This window comes from Mercenaria mercenaria, chromosome 10 (genome assembly GCF_021730395.1).
Source record: "Mercenaria mercenaria strain notata chromosome 10, MADL_Memer_1, whole genome shotgun sequence".
NCBI lineage: Eukaryota > Metazoa > Mollusca > Bivalvia > Venerida > Veneridae > Mercenaria > Mercenaria mercenaria.
The window spans coordinates 34,963,929-34,985,898 of record NC_069370.1 but is presented as its reverse complement, the minus strand read 5'-3'; the positions used below and the strand labels follow the sequence as shown (position 1 = coordinate 34,985,898).

General features: G+C 35.1%; 1 protein-coding gene across 1 annotated transcript; it reads left to right on the top strand.

The window, feature by feature from the left end:
• Positions 1-9,815: 9,815 nt before the first annotated feature.
• On the top strand, positions 9,816-10,763 carry LOC128546389 (E3 ubiquitin-protein ligase TRIM33-like). Its single transcript, XM_053516864.1, has one exon. It carries the CDS (start codon positions 9,816-9,818, stop codon positions 10,761-10,763), a length of 948 nt encoding a protein of 315 aa, XP_053372839.1.
• Positions 10,764-21,970: the final 11,207 nt, after the last annotated feature.

Genomic DNA, 21,970 nt, shown 5'->3' with positions numbered 1-21,970 from the left:
CCCATGAACAATTACAGCCAAGCTACTGAATGTCGGTTATTTGCCTAGAAGATGAAGATTTACGTTTCCATGGTGATCAAATTTAGTATGTACAAGAGATTTCTATAAGACAACGTGTTCGACTATTCGACAACTAAAGTCGAACAAGAGCTATAATTTGGCAGAACTTCCATAACGGAGTCATTTCATTATAATGTATTACAAATTAAAATTTTACTATGGCAACAACTAGCATGCAAAACTTCATCCAAAATTTCTAAGGGAAATAAGGGACATAATCGACTTAATTTCAAGCAAGAGTTCTTTAAAATTTCAAGCAAGAGTTCTTTAACCTTACTGAGGTACAGCTTATTAAACAAAACGTAGGATGTACAGCTCGTTTAAATGGGTCAACCGTGTTGTTGCACTTATAAAATAGGCTGGCCCGGTTTATAGGTTGGTCAGGGCTACGATATGTATTGTATTTTGTCATGGAAATATTTCTATAAAATGCTTCTTCCCCTTCTGTTTGGATCCGTCCATGTTAACATTTTATGGACTGTAGTCAAATAGGGTCATAATTTAAATTCAGTTCAACCAAGAGTTATATAACTTGGTTATTTCAGTAGATTTGAGAACTGGGAAGAGTCCAATACATGTAGTTGTTACTTAAAAACAGCTTGAAAGTCGCATGTAAAACTTCACCGAATTTTCTAAATCGAAAAAGGGTGATACTTTAAACTGAAATCAAGCAAGAGTAATCTAACTTGGTTAAGATTTAAGACTGAGAAGCAGTGTGCAAAGTTTCAGTCTATTACATACAGATGTTACTGAGATACAAATTGATAGCTAATTGTATCGAAATTTCTAAGTATGAAAATTCAAAAGAGTTATCTAACTTGGCTTAGTAGGTATGATGACTGGAAAGTGTTGTGTAAAGTTTCAATCCAATACATGCAACGGTTACTGAGATATGATCTTGTACATAAAAATTTAACAATGATGTGACGCCGACGCCGACGCCCAGGTGAGTAGAATAGCTCTCACTGTTCTTCGAATGCATACATGTGTGCATGAGAGCACAAACAAATGTTAATACGTGTACTAGTGTTACCTTTATATATCCGTGGCAAAAAAAAAAATGAAAAGAAAGCATTCAAACCCGATATGCTATAAATCTGAAAACATGTCTATCTACGATCTATATAAAATATAAAAGGCAAGGTAGATTTCCCGGAAGCACAGAGCTCCCCAAACATAGCCATAGAGACCTGCATTACAAAGTAGGCCCGTAACAAAAAATAAAATGTATACATGTATCATTATATGCTTCGGACGGACGCACAGACGTACGGACGCACAGACAAACGGACGCACGGACGGACGCACGAAGACCAAATCTATATGCCACCACCACTCATGGGGGGCACAACAAACATTTATCGTTGTGTTGCCTTTAGACATTTCAGACAAAAAGGAAAAGAAAACATACACGCCCTACATCTCCGTCAATGTTCTGTATGTATGGCCTTCCATCTGTGTCACCATGGCAACCGTCAATGTTCTGTATGTATGGTCTTCCATCTGTGTCACCATGGCAACCTGAAAAACTGCAAATATAAAACATGTTTTTGTTAAACGCAAATGTCTCACTTGCGATCAAAGCTATCGTTTTTATTTCCAGGATAGGCCTAAAAGTGTAACCTTAATAGTTGACACTAAATGACAACGTATGGCGGAAACAGGTAAAGGTATAAGAGTAACAGAAAAGCATCAAATTTGATTATTAGTCAATATTTTCAAATTATTCTTGTACTTTGATGGTAGACCGGATGTCTGTAAGCCATACCATGCGTCCCCCTTAGCACAATTTTTCATGGATGTCAGGTTGTTGGCACGGTCAAATAAATGAGACCACAGGAGCCTGAAATTCTATCCAAATATCACGAAAAGTCTGTATATGAAAAAAGACCCCCCTTCTATATAATAAAAAACTTTTTCATACACATATATAAAAATATAGAAAGGGGTCTTTTTTCATATACAGACTTTTCGTGATATTTGGATAGAATTTCAGGCTCCTGTGATGAGACTTAAACATTTTCTCATTTAAAACGATACCTTGCCCATTTTGGGCATAACCATGGCACAAAATGAATGTAATTATGTATGTATAAAAACCTCCAGAACAGACTAGTTTTCACTTCCAGTAAATACATTAAAGCTATGAATATCCTTTGGTATTATTCCTTATTATCAGTCCAAAGAAAAAAAGAGGCATTAGCCATTTCTCTAAAATACAGCAATTTGAATGATAATCCCAGGTAAAAATGGGTAAAACACAAAAGAATTAATTTATAGTTTAAATGAAGACATTAGAAAAGTAAGAACGACATAAATAGAAAGAAAGTAGAAAAGAAAGCATAGGAAGAAAAAAATACATACCATTTTTTATGTGTCCCTCCGAAAACCCAGGCTAGCTCTAACATTAACAATATGGAGTCACGAAAGTCACATGCTAAGTGAACTGGGCATAAGCAGTGCCCCGGGAATAACGTGTTGATTAATTCACAAAGGGTGAGTGAATTGTGAAGGATTATGTCAAACATGTTTTGTACAAGTTAGAGAGTTACCGGGTCGGTGCACCGCACCGCTGTTCTGTATAGCAATTTGTACCGTGAAAGGCTTCCTAAATGATCAAATGATCTTTTTCGTGTTACATCATATGTGGAGAAAGTTCATACAAATGCTGATTAAACTACACGACTGATAGACTTTGACCAGTAGTAAAGGCCATTTATGGCCGAAATGCCAAATAAAAGAAAAAACTCGCAAAGAATTGATTTTTTGTGTAAGTATTTTACAGGATGTATGTAACAACATATTAAAAGTATAGGAAAGTAACATGATGCAAAATGTCTATTTTGGGGTAAAAATGTTAAAAAAATAAATGAAACTGTGGATTTCTGGAATCGACCCAAAGCAACTGAACTATGCATCTTAAGAGATCCAAATTTGGCACAACATTAGATTACTATATTGTACAAAACGTAGATTAATTAGAAATTTTGAAAAAAGCAAGATGGCGTCCTAAATCCAATATGGCCGCCATAAAAACGACATTTAAACCAGAATTGTCATTGATTTTATGTTAAATTGTCTCATATCCTTGCTTTTACACACAATAAGTTAATTATTGTTATATGCAGCTTAAGATGGAAAACATACTGCCAGAAGATTCAATATGGGGCAATAGTGCAGTATACAGACAACATTTTTGAGTCATTCAGCAGTAGAAATTTTCGTTAAACAGCGATAACTTTCTTATTTACTAAGAAAACATATAAAAGTTCAAGTATTTGTTTTCTTAGTAGGATCATTTCCCATCTTTTCTTAGTAGGATCATTTCCTACCTGATAATCATGTTTTTGGGAAAAATAACATTGAAATTGTTTACAGTTCTGTTTTCATTAAATAGAAAAATGGCGCGAAATAGATGATAGTTGCATAATGGCGGATTCAAATAGTCCTCAGGTTTTGTTTCATTATTTTCTTTTTAATTCTTGCTGAAATCACATGAGAGATCTATGCTTGATCTGTAGGTAGCCTTTTCCTAATGAAATAATATCATTACAGAATTTGCCATGTATACTTAGATCATACATCACCTCTACAATCTGGAGTCTCGATCATTGTTAGCTAATTTTGTAGTTTGAGTATTTGACTGAAAATATTTCCACGCATCAAACATGACCCCGACTTTTATATATCTTTATTCAGAACTGACAATATTCTGTAAGAAAATGTAAGTTACAGACATTTTACATTTTAAATCGGTCCTGGTGTGTGCTGCGGCCATTGCAAGTACGTGAATTTTATATAGAATAAAGAAGAACAGCTATTTAGTGTGTTGTATGTGGTTAATTACAGTGATAACTTGATTCATCATCACACATGATGTTATATACAATAGTAAAAGGGAACCAACTATTTATTAGAGCATGTACTCATGTTCTTGTTGTAAAATATGTTAGAATTTGAATCTGTCAGAAAAAAAGATATAGCTGCAATTAAAATACACCTCTGCTAGGTAAGTTAATAAGACAGATTACAATGAAGTCATTTTCTATCCAGCGATTGATGTAAACACATTCAGGATTCAACTTATAATTTATCCAAGTACCTTAAATGAGCTATTACAGCTACACTGAAATGGCAGGTAAATTACATAAAAGAAGACTTGAGACTTAAAAAGTGTTGCAGTATTGTAACTAGGTTTCGAGCTTAAGGGCCAGCACATAGAAATTAAACCTTTACGGGATAGACAATAGCAAATACAGGCTGAGCATTGGAAAGTTGAGAGACGTTTGGTTTGGTAACCTTCTGAATCAGTAAGAGAGTTCCCGCTCACAAACGGGGTTCAACATTCATACCAATATGGTGGTTTAATGCTATATGTTATAGCATATAAACACTGAGCATCCAAGAGTCAGGGCAATCATACTGAGTTGCAACTTCAAGTAAGAGAACATCGGCTGAACATCTATGTAAAAACACATCTATGGATGTCTCTGAATTACTTTTTGTACTTTTAGCATGTGCAAATGTTGAGTTCTGCTCAACCCGGGGCCAGAGGGCGTGGACGGTAGCATGCATTTTCATTACCGTCCATGAACAGGCTCAATCAAACCGAGCCTGCAACATTTTCGTGTTTGTTGTGTTGAGCAACCTGTGGAGTTTCCATTTTTTCTATTTTTGTATGTTGACCATTCAAAGACATTGTCTGACGGAAACTTCAACAAAAAGACCTGTAATTATAGCATCCCCCGCCTATAGAAGTTTGAGCTGATTATCATTATTTGAAGGTTGTTAGTTCGAAGCATTGATCGAGTGATTTTTGCCTGATCCCTGAAATTATCTAGCTCATAACCAGGGATACAAATTAGCAGGGGTCCAGTAGCTCATGGCTAAATAGATTTTGGGCTGAGCCCCTAAATTGTTGGAGAAAATGTCTTGTCCCTAATAAAAATAGCTAGTTTATATCCCTGATAACTGCAATAATTTATGAAAAATTGGAATACAAATCAGTTAGGCGAGATAGTTAGAGAAAAAAATTATATATGAGGTATATGGTTTCACTAGCTCTACATGTTTTAACAAAGGACATTCTACATAGTTTGTCAGTTAGTCTGAGACATTGTCACCTTAGTGATTGAACCCATTACAATGTTTAAGATACTAAAGGCATAGGCACTCTCCTGGGCCATATAACTCTAATTTGACATACATAATATTGATATAAATATGCTACGTGGAAGTGCTGTTATGATATATGTTTCTTTGCTTTTGCAAAGCATATTTTTGTAAAATGTTATCAATTTATGTTCTTGGTAAAGGTTATAACATACTTCATAGCCGTTTTTCTTTATTCTTTACAAAATTCATATATTTCCAATGACTGTAGCACACATCAGGACCTATCTTAAATTTGTATAACTCACATTGTTTTGCAGAATATTGTCAAATACTAAATATAAAGAAAAAAGCATGAGTCATGTTTGATGCAGAAAAAAATATTTTCAGTCAAACACACATTTTTTAAACTGCAAATTTTTAAATCCGTTAAAGAATGAGACACTTAAATTGTAGAGGGTGGTGTATGGTCTAAGTATACATGACAAGTACTGTAGTGTTATCATTTCATTATGAAAATGCTACCAACATGTCAAGCATAGATTTGTCATGTGACTTCAGCAAGAATTGAAAAGAAAAAAAGGAAAATAGCACTACAGAGCCAAAAATAAAATCGAGGACTATATGAATCCGCCATTACGCCATTTTTCGCGCTATTAGCCTATTTAGTGTCTTTATGCCTATAAAATATATACTTGTTTCTCTAACATTGTGCAAGTTTCATTTGAAATGTACAAACAACCCAGATGCATGTAAAAACACAAGGTTTCAGTTTGATACCAACAGGGTCTAAGGTTTTATGGTAATTTCAGTAACGTATGACAACTTGTCAAATTTTGGCATAAATAGCTGTCACAACATAATTTTCAATCAGTTATCATAACTGTAGCCTACTTTTGCCCTGTTTTGTAATGTTCTACTCGAATCTGTATACAAATTACACAGTTACAAATTAAGCAGTAACTGTTAAATATGTTGGTTATACCTCTCTGACTGCTAGAAATCAGTAATATTTAGAATACCAATGTGCAGTTCTTGAGAAAAAAATACCGTACAACCAAAACATTAAAACTGTGATATTTTTGTATTGTATCAATATTTAATGCAAAATTGCAATAATTTTGTCATTTTCTATCAGTTCTAGTCAAAGAAAACCTTTCCCATGTGGCCGGATTTCATTTTTTACCAATATGCCCTTGTATGTTACAGCATACTGAATAGCTGTAACAAAAAAATAACAGTTCTTTATTCTAGATAAAATTGTCATATTTCTAATGGCTGCAGAACACATCAGGACCTACTTTGAGTATCTTTAACTTACATTTTCTTGAAGAATATCCCCAGTCCTGAATAAAAATCAGAAGAAAAGCAGGGATCACGTTTGATGCAGGAAAAATATTTCAGTCAAACCATTTTAGAGGCATTTTCCTATTCAGTGTATGTATTCCTAAATAATTTTGTGGCGGCCATTTTGGAATCGGGAAGCCATCTTGAATTTGTTTAAGACTGAAGTTTGTGCGTTTTGATATAAAATGTATGTATGTACTATGATGTTGGTCATCTTTCACACTATTTGAAGTTTTTGAAATACTTAAACGGTTTTCCTGTATAATGAAAATTTAATGGCGGCCATCTTGGATTTTGGCGGCCATCTTGTTTTTTTTTTTTTAATAATCTTGAGCTTAACTTTTTTGTATTATAATTCTCTACTAACATGCAAAATTTCGCTTTCTTAATACAAACAATGAAATTATTATGGGTCGATTCCAGAAATTCATAGTTTCAATTATGTTTTTTAATATTTTACCCCAAAAAATGCATTTTGCACCATGATACTTTTCTATACTTTTAGTATGTTGTTACATACGTCTTTCAGAATGCTTACACCAAAAATCAATTCTTTGCGAGTTTTTTCCCCTATTTTCATAAAAGGCCTTTACTACAGTGGTTGCCCATCAGATGCAGTTGCTGTATCTCATATAGCAATACCTTTGACCTGCGTTGACGGTAACGTGTCTCAGGTAGCGACACGCAGCCAAAGGTCACATGTACAAAATCTGAATGTTACAGCAACTGGTCAACTTACTTCTCTATTTGTCAGTCATTTCTATCACATCCCTGTTAGTTTGGGATTGGACCGATTGGACGTTGAAGACTTATAAGACCAACACTGCCCTCACCACTTGCGCCGAATTCTCTCTAAACAAGTTTCTCCAGGATGATACCCTACAACCTGTGCTTTGTAAGGACAAAGGGACTTCCGATCTACTATTGAAGGGCATTACACAGTCGGGGACCAAAAATACAGGTTGAAACTTCCTGTTGAGCAATTTTAACACAGAAAAGGGTTGTCAATTGTTGAAAATTGATAGTACGGGTTACAGGGTTGGAACAGTCCAAACTCCAACATAGTGTTACTTCCCTTATCGTACAGTAGATTCGCAATATTCCTTGGAGTTGCACAGCAATTGATACAAAAAGTGTCTTGTTTCTATTCTGTTCAATATTTAAATAAATTATTTTCTGCCTCAGTGAAGCAGAAGACAACTGATTTTTAATAAAAAAACAAACAAATAACTCCGCTTTATCACATATTCAGAAAATCGATTACTGAGTTTTTTTATGTTTTATAATCGTGTCTAAAAGTTTTGAAATTTTGTGCCTCTAAAGCTGGCATATAGAATTCACATAGTCCGTCATCGGTACGTCAAATATAACTACACAAAACAAAACATATGATCACAGTCAGTCTCACTTTGCAGATATTTATAACACATCATGCATTCTTCAGATGCTTCTGTAGTTATGGTATATGGTCCAAAAATCTTCTAAATTTAAATCCGATTGATAACAGTAAGAGAAGTCAATTTAGTTTTGCCATAATTTTCCTTCCTTGCATCGAAATCGTCTTCTCTGTAAATTCTAGACAATGATAATTGTAACTGAATGCCTTTAAAAATAGGGCTTAGGTCGTTTAATAAATGACACGATTTATTCCATTTTCTTGACATTTCAAAATAATATCTACAACATATGTATCTGTGTGAGATATTTCACAAATGCATCATAGACTGTCAAGAAAGCGAGGAGGCATTAAAAGTTTCATTAAGTGTGATTAAGTACATCCGCAAACTGTAAACAGCGCGTAGATACAAAGCGTGCGTGCGTGCGTGTGTGTGCGTGGATGCGAGCGTGCGTGCGTGCGTGCGCTTAAGATTGTTTATAATCGCCAACCGATAACTCGTACGGGCGACTCCTCTACAAGATTCTTAGTATTTTTTAGCAAGGAAGCATTCCATCCCTGGTCTTTTAGCGTGCCGTATGTAAAACATCCATATACATAAAAAAAAATCTACAAGGCAATAATTGAAATATCAGTATCACGCGAAATATAAAGGATATGTTGTACTCTATCTAACTAGATTTCTTCTTACTATCTTTACTTCCCTCTTTCCCTCTTCTTTTCATTTCAGTTATATAAAATTCTGCATAGCTTTATGATTAATACATTTTGAATAATATAAAATTTTGCATAGCTTTATGAATAATACATTTTGAATAATGTAAAATTCTGCATAGCTTTATGAATAATACATTTTGAATAATATAAAATTTTGCATAGCTTTATGAATAATACATTTTGAATAATATAAAATTTTGCATAGCTTTATGAATAACACATTGTGTAGCCGAATCTCATGTAAGCGAAATTTGTTAAGGGGAGGGTATGTAATAATGTTGAGAGAACTTGTTACCCAACCCTTTTGCATATACCATTGTTAAGTATTGTATTTGAGATGTAAATATTATATAAATTGGTATGCAATAAAATATGTTTAAACCATCCATATACAGGACCCTTATCCGCACGTCAAGTACTTTCGTGTTGGAGGGGTGGGAGTGAGGGATTGAACTCACGAATCCTTGTCTCGCAGTCAGCCTGTTTTACCACTGGGCAGCCATGTTCGCTCCAACGTAGATACACAGAATACTATATGTTAAACCTCTTGAATTTCTTATTTATTAAACGTCCTACAAAACAAAGCCATCCTTTCTTATTATAAACACTGTCAAACCTGTATATATACAGGTCGTTTAAGAAGAGTCAGAAAGTTTGCAGGTGTCCTTCATTAACAAGTTAAATGAACTATATATTGTGCATTTCTTTAAAATGGAAATTAGATATAGAAGGTCTCTTTAGATACGTATGTGTATAATTACAGAAAAAGGAAGAAAACATATCACATAAAAATCTGTTTGTTAATGTTCTCATATTGCCATTGACGCAATATCTTTTTTAAAAATATAACGACCTATACGCTTGGGCTAATCAACTATTGTCTACCTTTGTGTTTTCATGAAATCATTATCGTCAAGGAAGTAAAATATAGTTATAAACTGGTTCAAATATTAGAATGCAGAAAGATATTGACATTTTGATAAAAGTGATAAATAAGAGTATGTTTGATATATATTTTCGTTCTTGTAAACCACGGACTGATAAAAAGAGATCGCTTTAAACATTATCAATTTTAAGTAAGCTAAAACTTGGCTACTAGTATTTTGTGGAGGTAAATGTATATGAACAAAATAGATTTAGTTACTTTATAGTGCACAGAGAATATAAATATTACTTAATAAATATGGCAACATCGCGAAATCTTAGTAAATCAGTGATATCTGCATCCGACGAAATCAAGGATATATATTGTGAGCCATGTGTTGGAGACGGAAAACAGGTAGAAGCAGAAGGATTCTGTGTGGACTGCTCAGAATATCTGTGTGGACAATGTTATAACAGTCACGGGAGATTTAAAGCGTTCAAACACCATGTGCTCCAGGATAAGAAAAATGTGCCTGTTGATGTAGCAAGTACAGGTGTACTTGATGTGTGCGTAGAAAAGTGTTCTAAACATCCAACAAAGGTTACTGAATACTTTTGCCGGTCATGTGACACACTTGGCTGTAGTGCTTGCATCACTAAAAACCATCGCCAATGCCAAAGTGTCGACCACATACCCGACATTGTAACAGATCTAGAAAACAACGATGAATTCAAAACATTTGCTGAATACTTCGATAAAAATCTTACGCTGCTGAAAGAAAGAAAAGATGAAATTAATTCGAGAAAAACTGTTGTAAATGAAATGAAAAATCAGGCAAAGACAGAGCTTAAAAATCAGCGTGATAAGATAAACAAGTTTTTCGACCATCTTGAGGTTGAAATGGACAAAAAGATAATGGACATTGACAAAAATAACAAGGATACATTAAAAGCAGCGTCAGAAAGATGTAATATCATAAATGATGAATTAAACAAAATGAAAACTGTCATAGAGACAAAAAGAAAAAACGGCCAAAAATGTGAACTGTTCATAAAAATGAAAAGATCGAAAAGGGAAATCAAAAAGCTTGACAGTCAGTTTGATATGCTATATGACGAGAGCAAGGTTCAAAGATATAAACTAGTACAATCCGCACAGACAGAGGAAATAATGAAAAACACAACTGAAATATGCAGAATGTTAACTGCAAAACTTGTTTCAGAGATTGATGTAAGCTCTTGCAAAGACAAGAAACACCGTTTATAAAAGGGATGTCAGTGGTAGAGAGACATTACCTAGCTGTTGCAGACGAAGGCAATAAAGCAGTGAAGATAATTGATACTACAACTGGCAGAGTAACATCTGAAATAAGTTTGGACTGTTATAATGTTTGGAGTGTCACAAATGTCAAGGGCGATCAAATTATAGTTTCACTGACATCACTTGGCCCCGAATACCAGAATAATCTTCTCACTCTGACTGTATCAACGTCCGGTATGCTAAGTAAAGGTAACGTGATAACAGATAGAACAGCTTACGATCTTGTTGCCATTGCACAACACCTTTATGTGTTAAATAACGACGAAATCAAAGTACTCGATATGCACGGAAATGTTCTGAAAACAATAGGATATGACAACACTTCCTTCCTTCTATAGCTGTAAGTCCTGACAAGAAAACCATTTACTTAACAAAATATGACAATAACAGTGTACAGGGTATGACCTTGGATGGCAAGGTCACAGCTACCTACAAGGACAAGGATCTTAAACATCCCTGGGGTATAACAGTAGACGATGAGGGCTTTGTCTATGTAAGAAGTAATGGGGGCATTCATCAGCTGACAAAGGACTGTATCAAGATTCAGGTTCTCATTGATGACAGGTATGGCGTCGCCATAACCTATTCTGGAGCAGATAACATACTCTATGTGAAAAATGCTGACAAAGTGAAAATGTATCAACTGCAGTAAGACGTTATTGTCTAAGCTTACAAATGTAAACCCTTTTAGGGAACTTTTAAAAGGATCTTCTTGTATATAAACTATCGACCCCCTTAAGAAAAATTCAGATATGAAGGACATATTTAGTGAATATCTACTACTCATTTTAAGCCACCATTCGTTGCAAACGTTACTAGGGTTCCAAAAAAAGCAACGTGCTTTGACAAAACTGTTGGACTGTATGTTCAAAGCTTAATTATACTCAAAGTTTAGTGTTATTTAATATGTCATTTTATTGTTTGTTTGTTTTGGGTTTAACGCCGTTTTTCAACAGTATTTCAGTCATATAACGGCGGGCAGTTAAACTTACAGGTGTTCCTGGACTCTGTACCAGTACAAACCTGTTCTCCGCAAGTAACTGCCAACTTCCCCACATGAATTATCAGAGGTGGAAGACGAATGATTTCAGACACAATGTCTTTTATCAAATCGTCACAGAGAACATACGCCCCGCCCGGGGATCGAACTCGCGACGCCGCGATCCGTAGACCAACGCTCTCCCTACTGAGCTAAGCGGGTGGGCTGTCTTTTGTTGTTGTCATGCTTTTCCTGCTTTATAACAATTCGTTTGTAACTCTTGACAAGTGTGTTTTCCTGTTGTTGTTTTTTTAATCTAGGATTTAATCATTCTCCTGGGGTCCATCAATAATTTGTTTTTATATATACACGTGCTCAGCTGCTGTGTACGTGTATACATTTACACGTGATGTGCCCCTATTTACTTGTGGAGTGCAGTATAAGCGGCTGTGTTCCTTCAATGTGTTTTTCCTTTTTGAACTTTTGTCCTTGTATTTTATGATTCTTTATTATATATCGCCGGTCCGTTGTGTGTGCTATTGGACAGACAGAAATTGAACACTAAATTTTAGTCAAAACTTGAGAAAAAAGGTGAAACTTTATTTCTGATCATGAAATAAAACACTTCAATAGTCAAAATCTATTCGGCCTCGGTCCTTTTTGGCAATAGTTTTGACTATTGACCGATGATCAGTCATTGCAATGTAGGCCTACGTCTGTGAACAAAGAAACTGTAGCGGAAAGTTTAATATAAGAAATATTAAAGTCACTTTCAGAACAATATCAATTTCTCTTCCTTTTCCTAGAAAAATATACTTTTCAGCCCAAGTATATGAATGCTCCATAACCTCTACCTAGAGGATATTTGTTAATCGAAATACCTTTCAGATGCAGTATTTTCACAAGTGGCATAACATAGAGTGAAAACGAAAGACCTAGAGTTAAGAAAGATATTTTGGATATGTTAATCTTAAGGTTGTTATGCATGTTCAGATCATTTTTTCTGCAGTGTAGAATTCACTATAACCCTGATTGATTTTTGTAAACTTAGTAAATCAGCAAATAAAAACGGTAGGGTCGTGTGTTTAATTTTTTTGCTAGACTGATTTGAAAAATTTGGACATTGCCCAAGTTTTAATAATGGGCATCTATGGAAAAATCATAATTTAGATAGCTATGTTTCGCAAATAGAATTTTTTCTGCAATGTAGCTTTTAATGAAACTTCTCACTGGAATCGAACCAGGGCCACAGTGTCAAAAAAATCCTGCGTAGGACTACGTACTTAACGGTAGTTAAAAATAAAGCTTTATAATTAGTGAAGTTTACCTCTATTGTTTGTTTTGGGTTTAACGCTGGTATCCGTTACAAAAGCTTTTCAATTTTGAATGGAAATTGTAGTAAAAAGCAACTATTTCGGTTTTCATAACATATAATCTGTCAGTAACTAAGTTTCAAGGCCTCCTTAAAGAATATAGCAATAATTTAATATCTAAAATTTTTCTTCTTTTTTTTTGTTGTCGTACAGTCTGGAGGTCAATGCCTTTAAGGAGATCCGCACATCATAAACTGATTTTTAAGACATCATGGCTATTGTGATTTTCAATTCCACGTAATTTACATCTATTATTATATCAACTTATATACTCCCTCTAGAGTTTTAAGCGTTGTTCTCTTAAAAATAAAATCAATTCGAATGAAAGACATCTTTATGAAACAGCAGTAAGGATTGTAGAATTTTGTCACCTTCCTGTGTGAGCAAACAGGCTAATGTGGATGTCCAATGGTGCATGAACTTGACTCTGTACACCTAAAAATCTGTTATGAATCTTCGTTAGTTTCATTAAGATATTCAAAGAACACAAATAGTTTGCCTTTTCTACAAGTCCGAGGGGAAACAAGTGAATGAAGTATTGCCATGCAATACAAAGTCCCCTACTGGAAGGCACCTAATTTTCTCTACTGCAGTATAACATAATGAACTGATATCCGTCAATGATGTATAAACAATATTGTACTATATATACAATATGTTATAACAACACACTTGGATTAAAATGTGCATATATATATAAAAACCCACAGTTGTTTTCATATTGAATTGTTTTGGCTGATTATAAAAATGTTATCATATAAGTTATTTATAGTAACAACAAAGGGAAATTAAAAAAACAATCTATATAATATAAGTCCAGAAGAAACTCTTTACCAGGTAGAGATAGGTCAAAATACACCTAAAACAAAGGGACGTAATTCTAAAAACATGGTGGTGAACATTTGGTCCAAGTTACATCAAAATCCCTCCATGCATGAAGAAGAAATGCTCCGTACAGTCATCCTTGAATTTGGCCTTTGACCTCTAAATATGACCTTGACCTTAGACCTAGGGACCTGGTTCTTGCGCATGACAATCGGTCTTATGTTGGTGAACATTTGTGCCAAGTTACATCACAATCCCTCCATGCATGAAGAAGAAATGCGCCAGACAAAGTCATTCTTGTGTCTGACCTTTGGTCTCTAAGTCTGACCTTGACATTAGACCTTGGGCCTGGGTTTTGCACAAGACATGTTGTCTCATCCAAGGGAATATTTGTGCCAATTGATATCTAAATCCTGTTTTGCATGACAAAGTTATAGACCGGACAGGAAAAAAATCCTCTTGACCTTTGATCTCAAAGTGTGACCTTGACCTTTAAGCTAGGTACTGGGTTTTGCGCAAGACATGTCGTCTCATCATGGGAAACATTTATGCCAAGTAATATTGTAATCCCTTGATGGATGACAGAGTTCTGGATCGGACAGGAAAAAAACCTTATTGACCTTTGACCTCCAATTGTGACCTTGACCTTTGAGCTAAGGGTCTGGGCTTTGCACATAACTGTTGTCTCATCATGGGGAACATTTGTGCCAAGTAATATTAAAATATTAAAATCCCTTCATGGATGGCAGAGTTATGGACGGGACAGGAAAAAACTCTGTTGACCTTTGACCCCCAATTGTGACTTGACCTTTGAGCTAGGGGTCCGTGATTTGCGCATGATACGTCGGCTCATCATGGGGAACACTTGTGCCAAGTGATATTAAAATCCCTTAATCAATGACCGGACATGAAACAGACCCTTGACCTTTGAGCTAGAGGTCTGAAAGTTCTGCAAGACACTTCGTCTTATTATGAGGTACATTTGTGCCAAGTAATATTAAAATCCCTTCATGGATGGGAGAGTTATGGACCGGACAGGAAAAAAGCCTTCTTGACCTTTGACCTCCAACTGTGACCTTGACCTTTGAGCTAGGAGTCCGGGATTTGCGCACGACACGTCATCTCATCATGGGGAACATTTGTGCCAAGTAATTCTAAAATCCCTTCATGGATAGGAGAGTTATGGACCGGACAGGAAAAAAGCCCTGTTGACCTTTGACCTCCAATTGTGACCTTGACCTTTGAGCTAGGGGTCTGGGTTTTACGCATGACATGTCGTCTCATCATGGGGAACATTTGTGCCAAGTAATATTAAAATCCCTTCATGGATGACAGAGTTATGGACCGGACACAAAATTGCAGACGGACGGAATGACAGAAAAGCGCATTCCTATAGTCCCAAAAACTGGTTTTCAACCAGTAGGGGACTAATAAAATGGAACTAGATGTGTGTCAATAGGACACTGGTATCCCCATTCCTGTCACTGTCCATGGTTTTATTACTCTAGCTGAAATATTGTTTTAAGATAACGGCAATATAAACTTTTAAACACTTCATGTGTAATTTTCATTAAGTCAAAAAACCTATTCCTGTCACTGTCCATGGCTTCACGACTCTAGTTCAAATATTTTTTTAAGATGACTACAATATAATTTTTTTTAGCACTTCATGTGTATTTTTTGCTAAGTCAAGGACCATAACTCTGACCTTGCAAAGTGAAATCCAAAAGTTTTGAGATACACAAACTTTTTGCCCTTAATGCATATTTTTGACTTAGTCAAGGGCCATAACTCTGGTCTTGCACTGTGAAATCCAAAACAAAACTCAGGTACACAGTCACATGCTGAATAATGTTCCAACATGGTTTCGTGACTCTGGGTCAAATATTTTTAAGGTGTATGCACCACAAACTTTTAAACTCTTCATGTGTATTTTCCACCAAGCCAAGGACCATAACTCTGGATGGGAGATATCCTTAACAGACCACCAGGTGCACAACTTCACATGCTATTGGCCCCTTTTACAATCCTGTAATGTTTAACAGCTTTAAGTTAAATAGTTTTTGAGACACAGACAACACTTTTATGCCCTTTTATGCATATTTTTTAATAAGTACAGAGCCATAATTCTGTTCTGGCTGTGTGAAATCCCAATTAAAACACAAGGTGCACAACTTTACATGCTGATTGACAATTCTGTGAGGTCTGATGACTCTGGGTCAAACTCTTTTTGAGATACATGCGACACAATTTCAGATGAACAAATATACAGAAAAGCGCAACTCTTTAAATGCTCCCACCCCTAAACAAGAGTGCCAGAATGTCACAAAATATGCCTGTCATCGAACATGGCCTAATTAAAGGGGCATAATCCAAGAGTGCCTGGGGTGATTTGGGTGGTTATCGTACTTGGCCGAGATATTATGCACACAAACATTGTCAGCAAGTTTGGTGAAGATCGGATGAAAACTGTTTGACTTAGTGTGCAGTCAGGGCTAAATTCGCAGTTTTTTAGTAATTAAAGGGCCATAATCCAGGAGTGCCTAAGGCGATTTGGCTGCTTATCGAACTTGGCAGAGATATTATGGCCACAAACATTATCAGCAAGTTTGGTGAAAATCAGATGAAAACTGTTCGACTTTGAGAGCTGACATGCTTTGGAAGTTGCCCGCCGCCGCACCCTGCCATGGTTGTTGACATAATATGCCCTGCTCTTTCAGAGACGTGTGTATAAAATTGGTGGGGTGAAATAACAAGAGCTGTCAGTGGACAGCACTTGACTATTCTCAGTGCTTGATAGTATAATATAAGCTAAGAGTAAAACTTTAACATTACAATAAGCATATTCTAAGTCGAAAAGGGGCCATAATTCAGTCAAAATGCTTGATAGAGTTGCCTCCTCCTTTTTACAGACTGGGGTCATGATAGTAAACAAGTATGCAAAATATGAAAGCAATATCCCAATGGACTTTGGAAATATTTGGGGTGGTACGCAAACTTTAACATTTATTTTAAGTTGAAAAGGGGCCATAATTCAGTCAAAATGCTTGATAGAGTTGCCTCCTCCTTTTTACAGACTGGGGTCATGATGGTAAACAAGTATGCAAAATATGAAAGCAATATCTCAAAGGACTTTGAAAATATTTGGGGTGGTACGCAAACTTTAACATTTGTGTGACGCTCACGCCGGGGCGAGTAGGATAGCTCCCCTATTCTTCGAATAGTCGAGCTAAAAATGTGTTCACATCCTACAAGTTTGTGTAAAGTTTCAATCAAATGCATGCAAAGGTTTCAAGAAACTTCTCAAGTTACTGAATGGACAACTTTTGCTGAGCCTCCCACATGTGAGGAATACCTTCTTCAAGATGAGCGTATGAAAACTTGCAGACATTGCAATAAAGATGTGAATCATAATCACTGAGAAATATTGATATATGACAAAAGACAATTCAAATACAGACTTTATATCAGAATTCAACCAACCATATAATCATATTTTTGAAACAGTCAATTTTCAGGTACAAATAAGTAGCATAACAACTGTTTTCATATTTTTTATCAACTTTATTCAATACTTTTCTGTTAACTGATGAAATGATAAATGGTAACTGCGACCATGAAGTTATATTGATAATAAATGAATAAAATACACACAATATAATCAAAACTTGACATTGTACATTTAGGCTGGTTCACTGCTTTGATCTTTTGAAGAGTTTCTCCAAACACCAGAGTTCATCAAGCCAGGCAGCTTGTATACATGCTTGTTTAGCTACATATATGTCACCATTCACAAAAATGAATGGAACCTGTTTCAGTGACCCTGCCAAGTTTTCAATGGAACTGAATTTGAAATGTTAAAAGATAAAAACATCTTTCTAAAACTTTATCTAAAATATGTTATCTTCAGCATGGCAAGGACAATAAAATTGCCAAGTCAATAAAAATCCTTACATTGCATGAGACTTTAAAACTTTTCTTTTGTTTTTGTTGGGTTTAACATTACACCGACAAAATTATAGGTCATATTGTGACTTTCAAGCTTTTGATGGTGGAGGAAGACCCAGGTACCCCTCCATACATTATTTCATCACAGGGTGGGCACCTGTGTAGAACCTTCCGTAAGCCAGTTGGAAAGCTTCTTCACATGAAGACTTCAATGCCCAGAGTGACAGGCAAGTGGTCTGAAGTCAGTGACCTTAACCATTGGGTCACAGAGGTCCCTGCTTTTTAAAGTACATTCTAGCACTTTGAAAAGAGTATTGCATTGTAGCTTCTGACTAACTACACCTTTCTTAAAGACATACTATGTTCATCTTTCACAAACTACTGTGAAATCATTAATATTCGTGGGGGACTAATTTTCGTGGATTTCGTGGTTGAGTCCATCCACAAAATTTAATCCCAACGAACAAGTAAAATTCCCATTCAATTTATGTTCAAAAATTGAAATCCACAAATTCATATCCCCAGGAAATTGCCGTTTTGACCAAAACCACAAAATTTCATGACCACGAAATTTAATGATTTCACAGTATTTAGATATTGATTAAAATCTGAAAACTTAAACTTCTTGTTGGTTATGTTTTCAAGTTAGGACAGCAAGCACCCCTGAAATGAAAATCAATGAAGCAGAGAAGTCACTAGAAACAGATCCATTGTGGATATTAATTCTGTAAAACATAAAAAACAGTAGTAAAAATAACAAAATCAGCCAAGAACTACACACAGGTAGTGTTCAACTGCAATTACCGGTAACATATACAAAACTAACACTAGCAAGACAGGTACAAAATTTGCAAATTCTATTCTAATTTAACAAAATCTCAATTGAAACTGTTAAGTGGATCAGTTTTGTTACCACTGGTGGATACAGGACTTAAATGGGGTACATTTCCATTCAAATATAAACTCTTAACTTTTATAGAACAGATATGCACATAGCGTTTGATTCAGCTATTCTGTAATAATAAATCGAATATGAACTAAAACAGGTGCTCATGAAACAAAATTAAACTAGAGCTGCTTTTGAGAAAAGCACATGTCTCCCACAACTGCCTAATCATCTGAATAGTAGTATATGAGTCAACCATGCACCAAGACCTCAACTGCCTTATCATTTGACATGATTAAATATTGGTGACATAAAGGACCCTTATACTACTATTCACATTAGTAGTATATGGGTCCTTTATGTCCCCAAGACCTCAGCGATTTTCGTTAATTCAAAGGCCATAATTCCAAAGTGCCTGGGCCGATTTGGCTAGTTATCGAACTTGGCTGAGCACTTACTGGCAAACACATTTTGTTCAAGTTTGGTGAAGATCAGATGAGAAATGTTAGACTTGCGGACAAGATTTATGACAGACGGATGGACACACACAGACAGACAGACAGACAGACAGACTGGAGTAAATCAATATGTCTCCCACCACACAGTGGTGTGGGAGAAAAAATTCTGCATAAAACTTAACTACTATACTATCAGACATTTTCGTGTGATTAAAAGTTCACTTTTGCAAATACTGACAAATTATTGAGTACAGCAGAACTTAATCCCTTGCCAAAATGTCTGATTACATTTTGCTTAAAACTTCAATATGCCCTCTATCAAAATACTCAAAATTTACATGGTTCTGCAACTAACATTAAATCCTGGATCTACCAGTGGAAACTGGTGCTGAATAATCAAAAAGTGAAAATTAACAAGGAAAGCAAACTTAACATTAACGATCCTTGAAAAAACAAGATACTGAATACCATAGCCTGTGGGCAGTGCTCTATACAATAAGCAGGACAATAAAAAGACAATATAAAAAAGACAATACAAAATAACAACATATTTTTTCAGTAAATTTTCCAAGATAATTTAGTAATATTCAAACTTTTGCAGTTTTACTGCAGAAAACTGTCAAATTTTTACTAAATAAAATGTTTTTTAGTAAGGCTATGCCTGTATCTAAATAATTATTTATGTTACAATAAAATCTCTAGAAACATCAGCTATTTGCAAAATCAGATAATACTATGACAATTAACACAATGTTTAATATTCAAGCACATTTTCAAGGAATTTCATAGAACAGATAAAGCTAAATTTAGACAGTTTCTTTTTTTTTGTCAATTCAAATCTGTTTTTGAAAAAAAACCAGCTGTACATGCAAGTTACATAGGGAAAACTAAAACTAACAAGAGGGCATGATGGTCCAAGATTTCTCACCAGAGTGAAAAACTTTGGTAGAGGGTCACATATGGAATATGTATGTGAAATTATTTTGAAATTTGGCCAGTGTTTTCTGATAAGAAGATTTTTTTACTACACTATTGCATAGAGGATTTTACACTGTATATGTACATGAAACCTCTGGTGGCCTTATTTTCAACAAACTGGTATTATCTGAACAAACTTGGTACAGAGCCAAAGAAACATTTCTTTGATACCATTTAAAGTAGATTTCATAGAGACAAACATTATGTCCATGTTTTAATAAATCAGGCAGATTATTAAACAAGTTTTTTTTTTTCCAATGGCTTCACTTTGTGACCTAGTTTTTCACCCAAGTGACCAAGTTACAAATATATCCTAGATTTTAAAAGGCAAACATTCTGACCAAGAATCATGAAGATCAAGTAGAAAAGTAGCCTCTAGTGTTTACAAGGTTTTACTACAATTTAACCTAGTGACCTAATTTCAGACTCTGGCACCTCACTTTTCAACTTGACATAGAGTTGATAGTGGCAAATATTCTTACAGAGTTTTATGATAGTCAAATAGAAAATATAGCCTCAAGAGAGTAAACAGTGTTCTTCTATGATTTGACCTAGTTAAGACCTCAGATAACCCAGTTTTCAATGTGACCTAAATTTCATCGAGACAAACATTTTTGCATAGTTTTATGAAGATCAAATAGAAAATCTGGCCTCTAAAAGTGATAACAAGGTTTTTCTATGATTTGACCTAGTGACCTAGATTAAGATCTCAGGTAACCTGATTTCGTACTTGACCTAGAATTCATAGAGACAAACATTATGACAAAGTTTTAAGAAGATTAGGTAAAAAATGTGGCTTCTAAACTGTTAACAAGGTTTTCCTATCAATTGACCTAAAGACCTAGTTTTAGACCCCAGATGACCCAGTAACAAACTCGACCGAGATCTTATTGCGAGTAACATTCTGACTATGTTTCATTAAGATTTGGCCAATACTGTGACCTCCAGAGTGTTAACAGTCAAACTATTGATGATGCATGTCAAAGATGGACACAGGGTGTTCACAATAGCTCACCTTGAGCACTTTGTGCTCAGGTGAACTAAAACAGTATAAAAGTCATGTATAACCTTTTAAGCAATCTAACTAAAGTCAGTTATTTAAAATGTACTATTTTCCACAGATTTTTCTTCATACATTTTGAATGTATACTAATACGTTTCCAACCAGTTGATCAAAATTAAAACAAATTTTAAAATACAGCAATAATAAGATGTTTGTCACAGAAGACAAAGCGATATCAGACCTTAGCACATTTGTTAGATGTCACAGTAATTAATTCCTTCTCCACAAAACTTTCAAACAGAAGAATAATTTAACAAAAATCTGAATCAAGAGTCTGTACCATTTGTATTAAAAAACTATGAATTAAATATGTACAAAACTTAATCAAGGTACAGGCTTAGGATTCAGTTAAAAATCAGAGGTCTGAAACTCTACTTTCCAAAGCCTGAAATACCATTTTCTAACTGATTTACATAGGAAAATTCTGGTTCTCAAAAGCCTGAAATCTGGGCCAGACCCAAAGAATCCCAAGCCTGAACTATAGTTTGAGAATTCAGGCAATCAATTACGACAGAACATGTAATTTAACAATATGTGGATGGTAAACAAGAGGACCATGATGGTCCTGAATCGCTCACCTATTTCCACATGACCCAGTGTTCTACTGAGTATGACATCGTTATTTCTATTATTTGACATAGTG

Coding starts and splice junctions, on each gene's coding strand:
- LOC128546389 (XM_053516864.1), top strand. CDS start 9,816: ATGGCAACATCGCGAAATCTTAGTAAATCAGTGATATCTGCATCCGAC.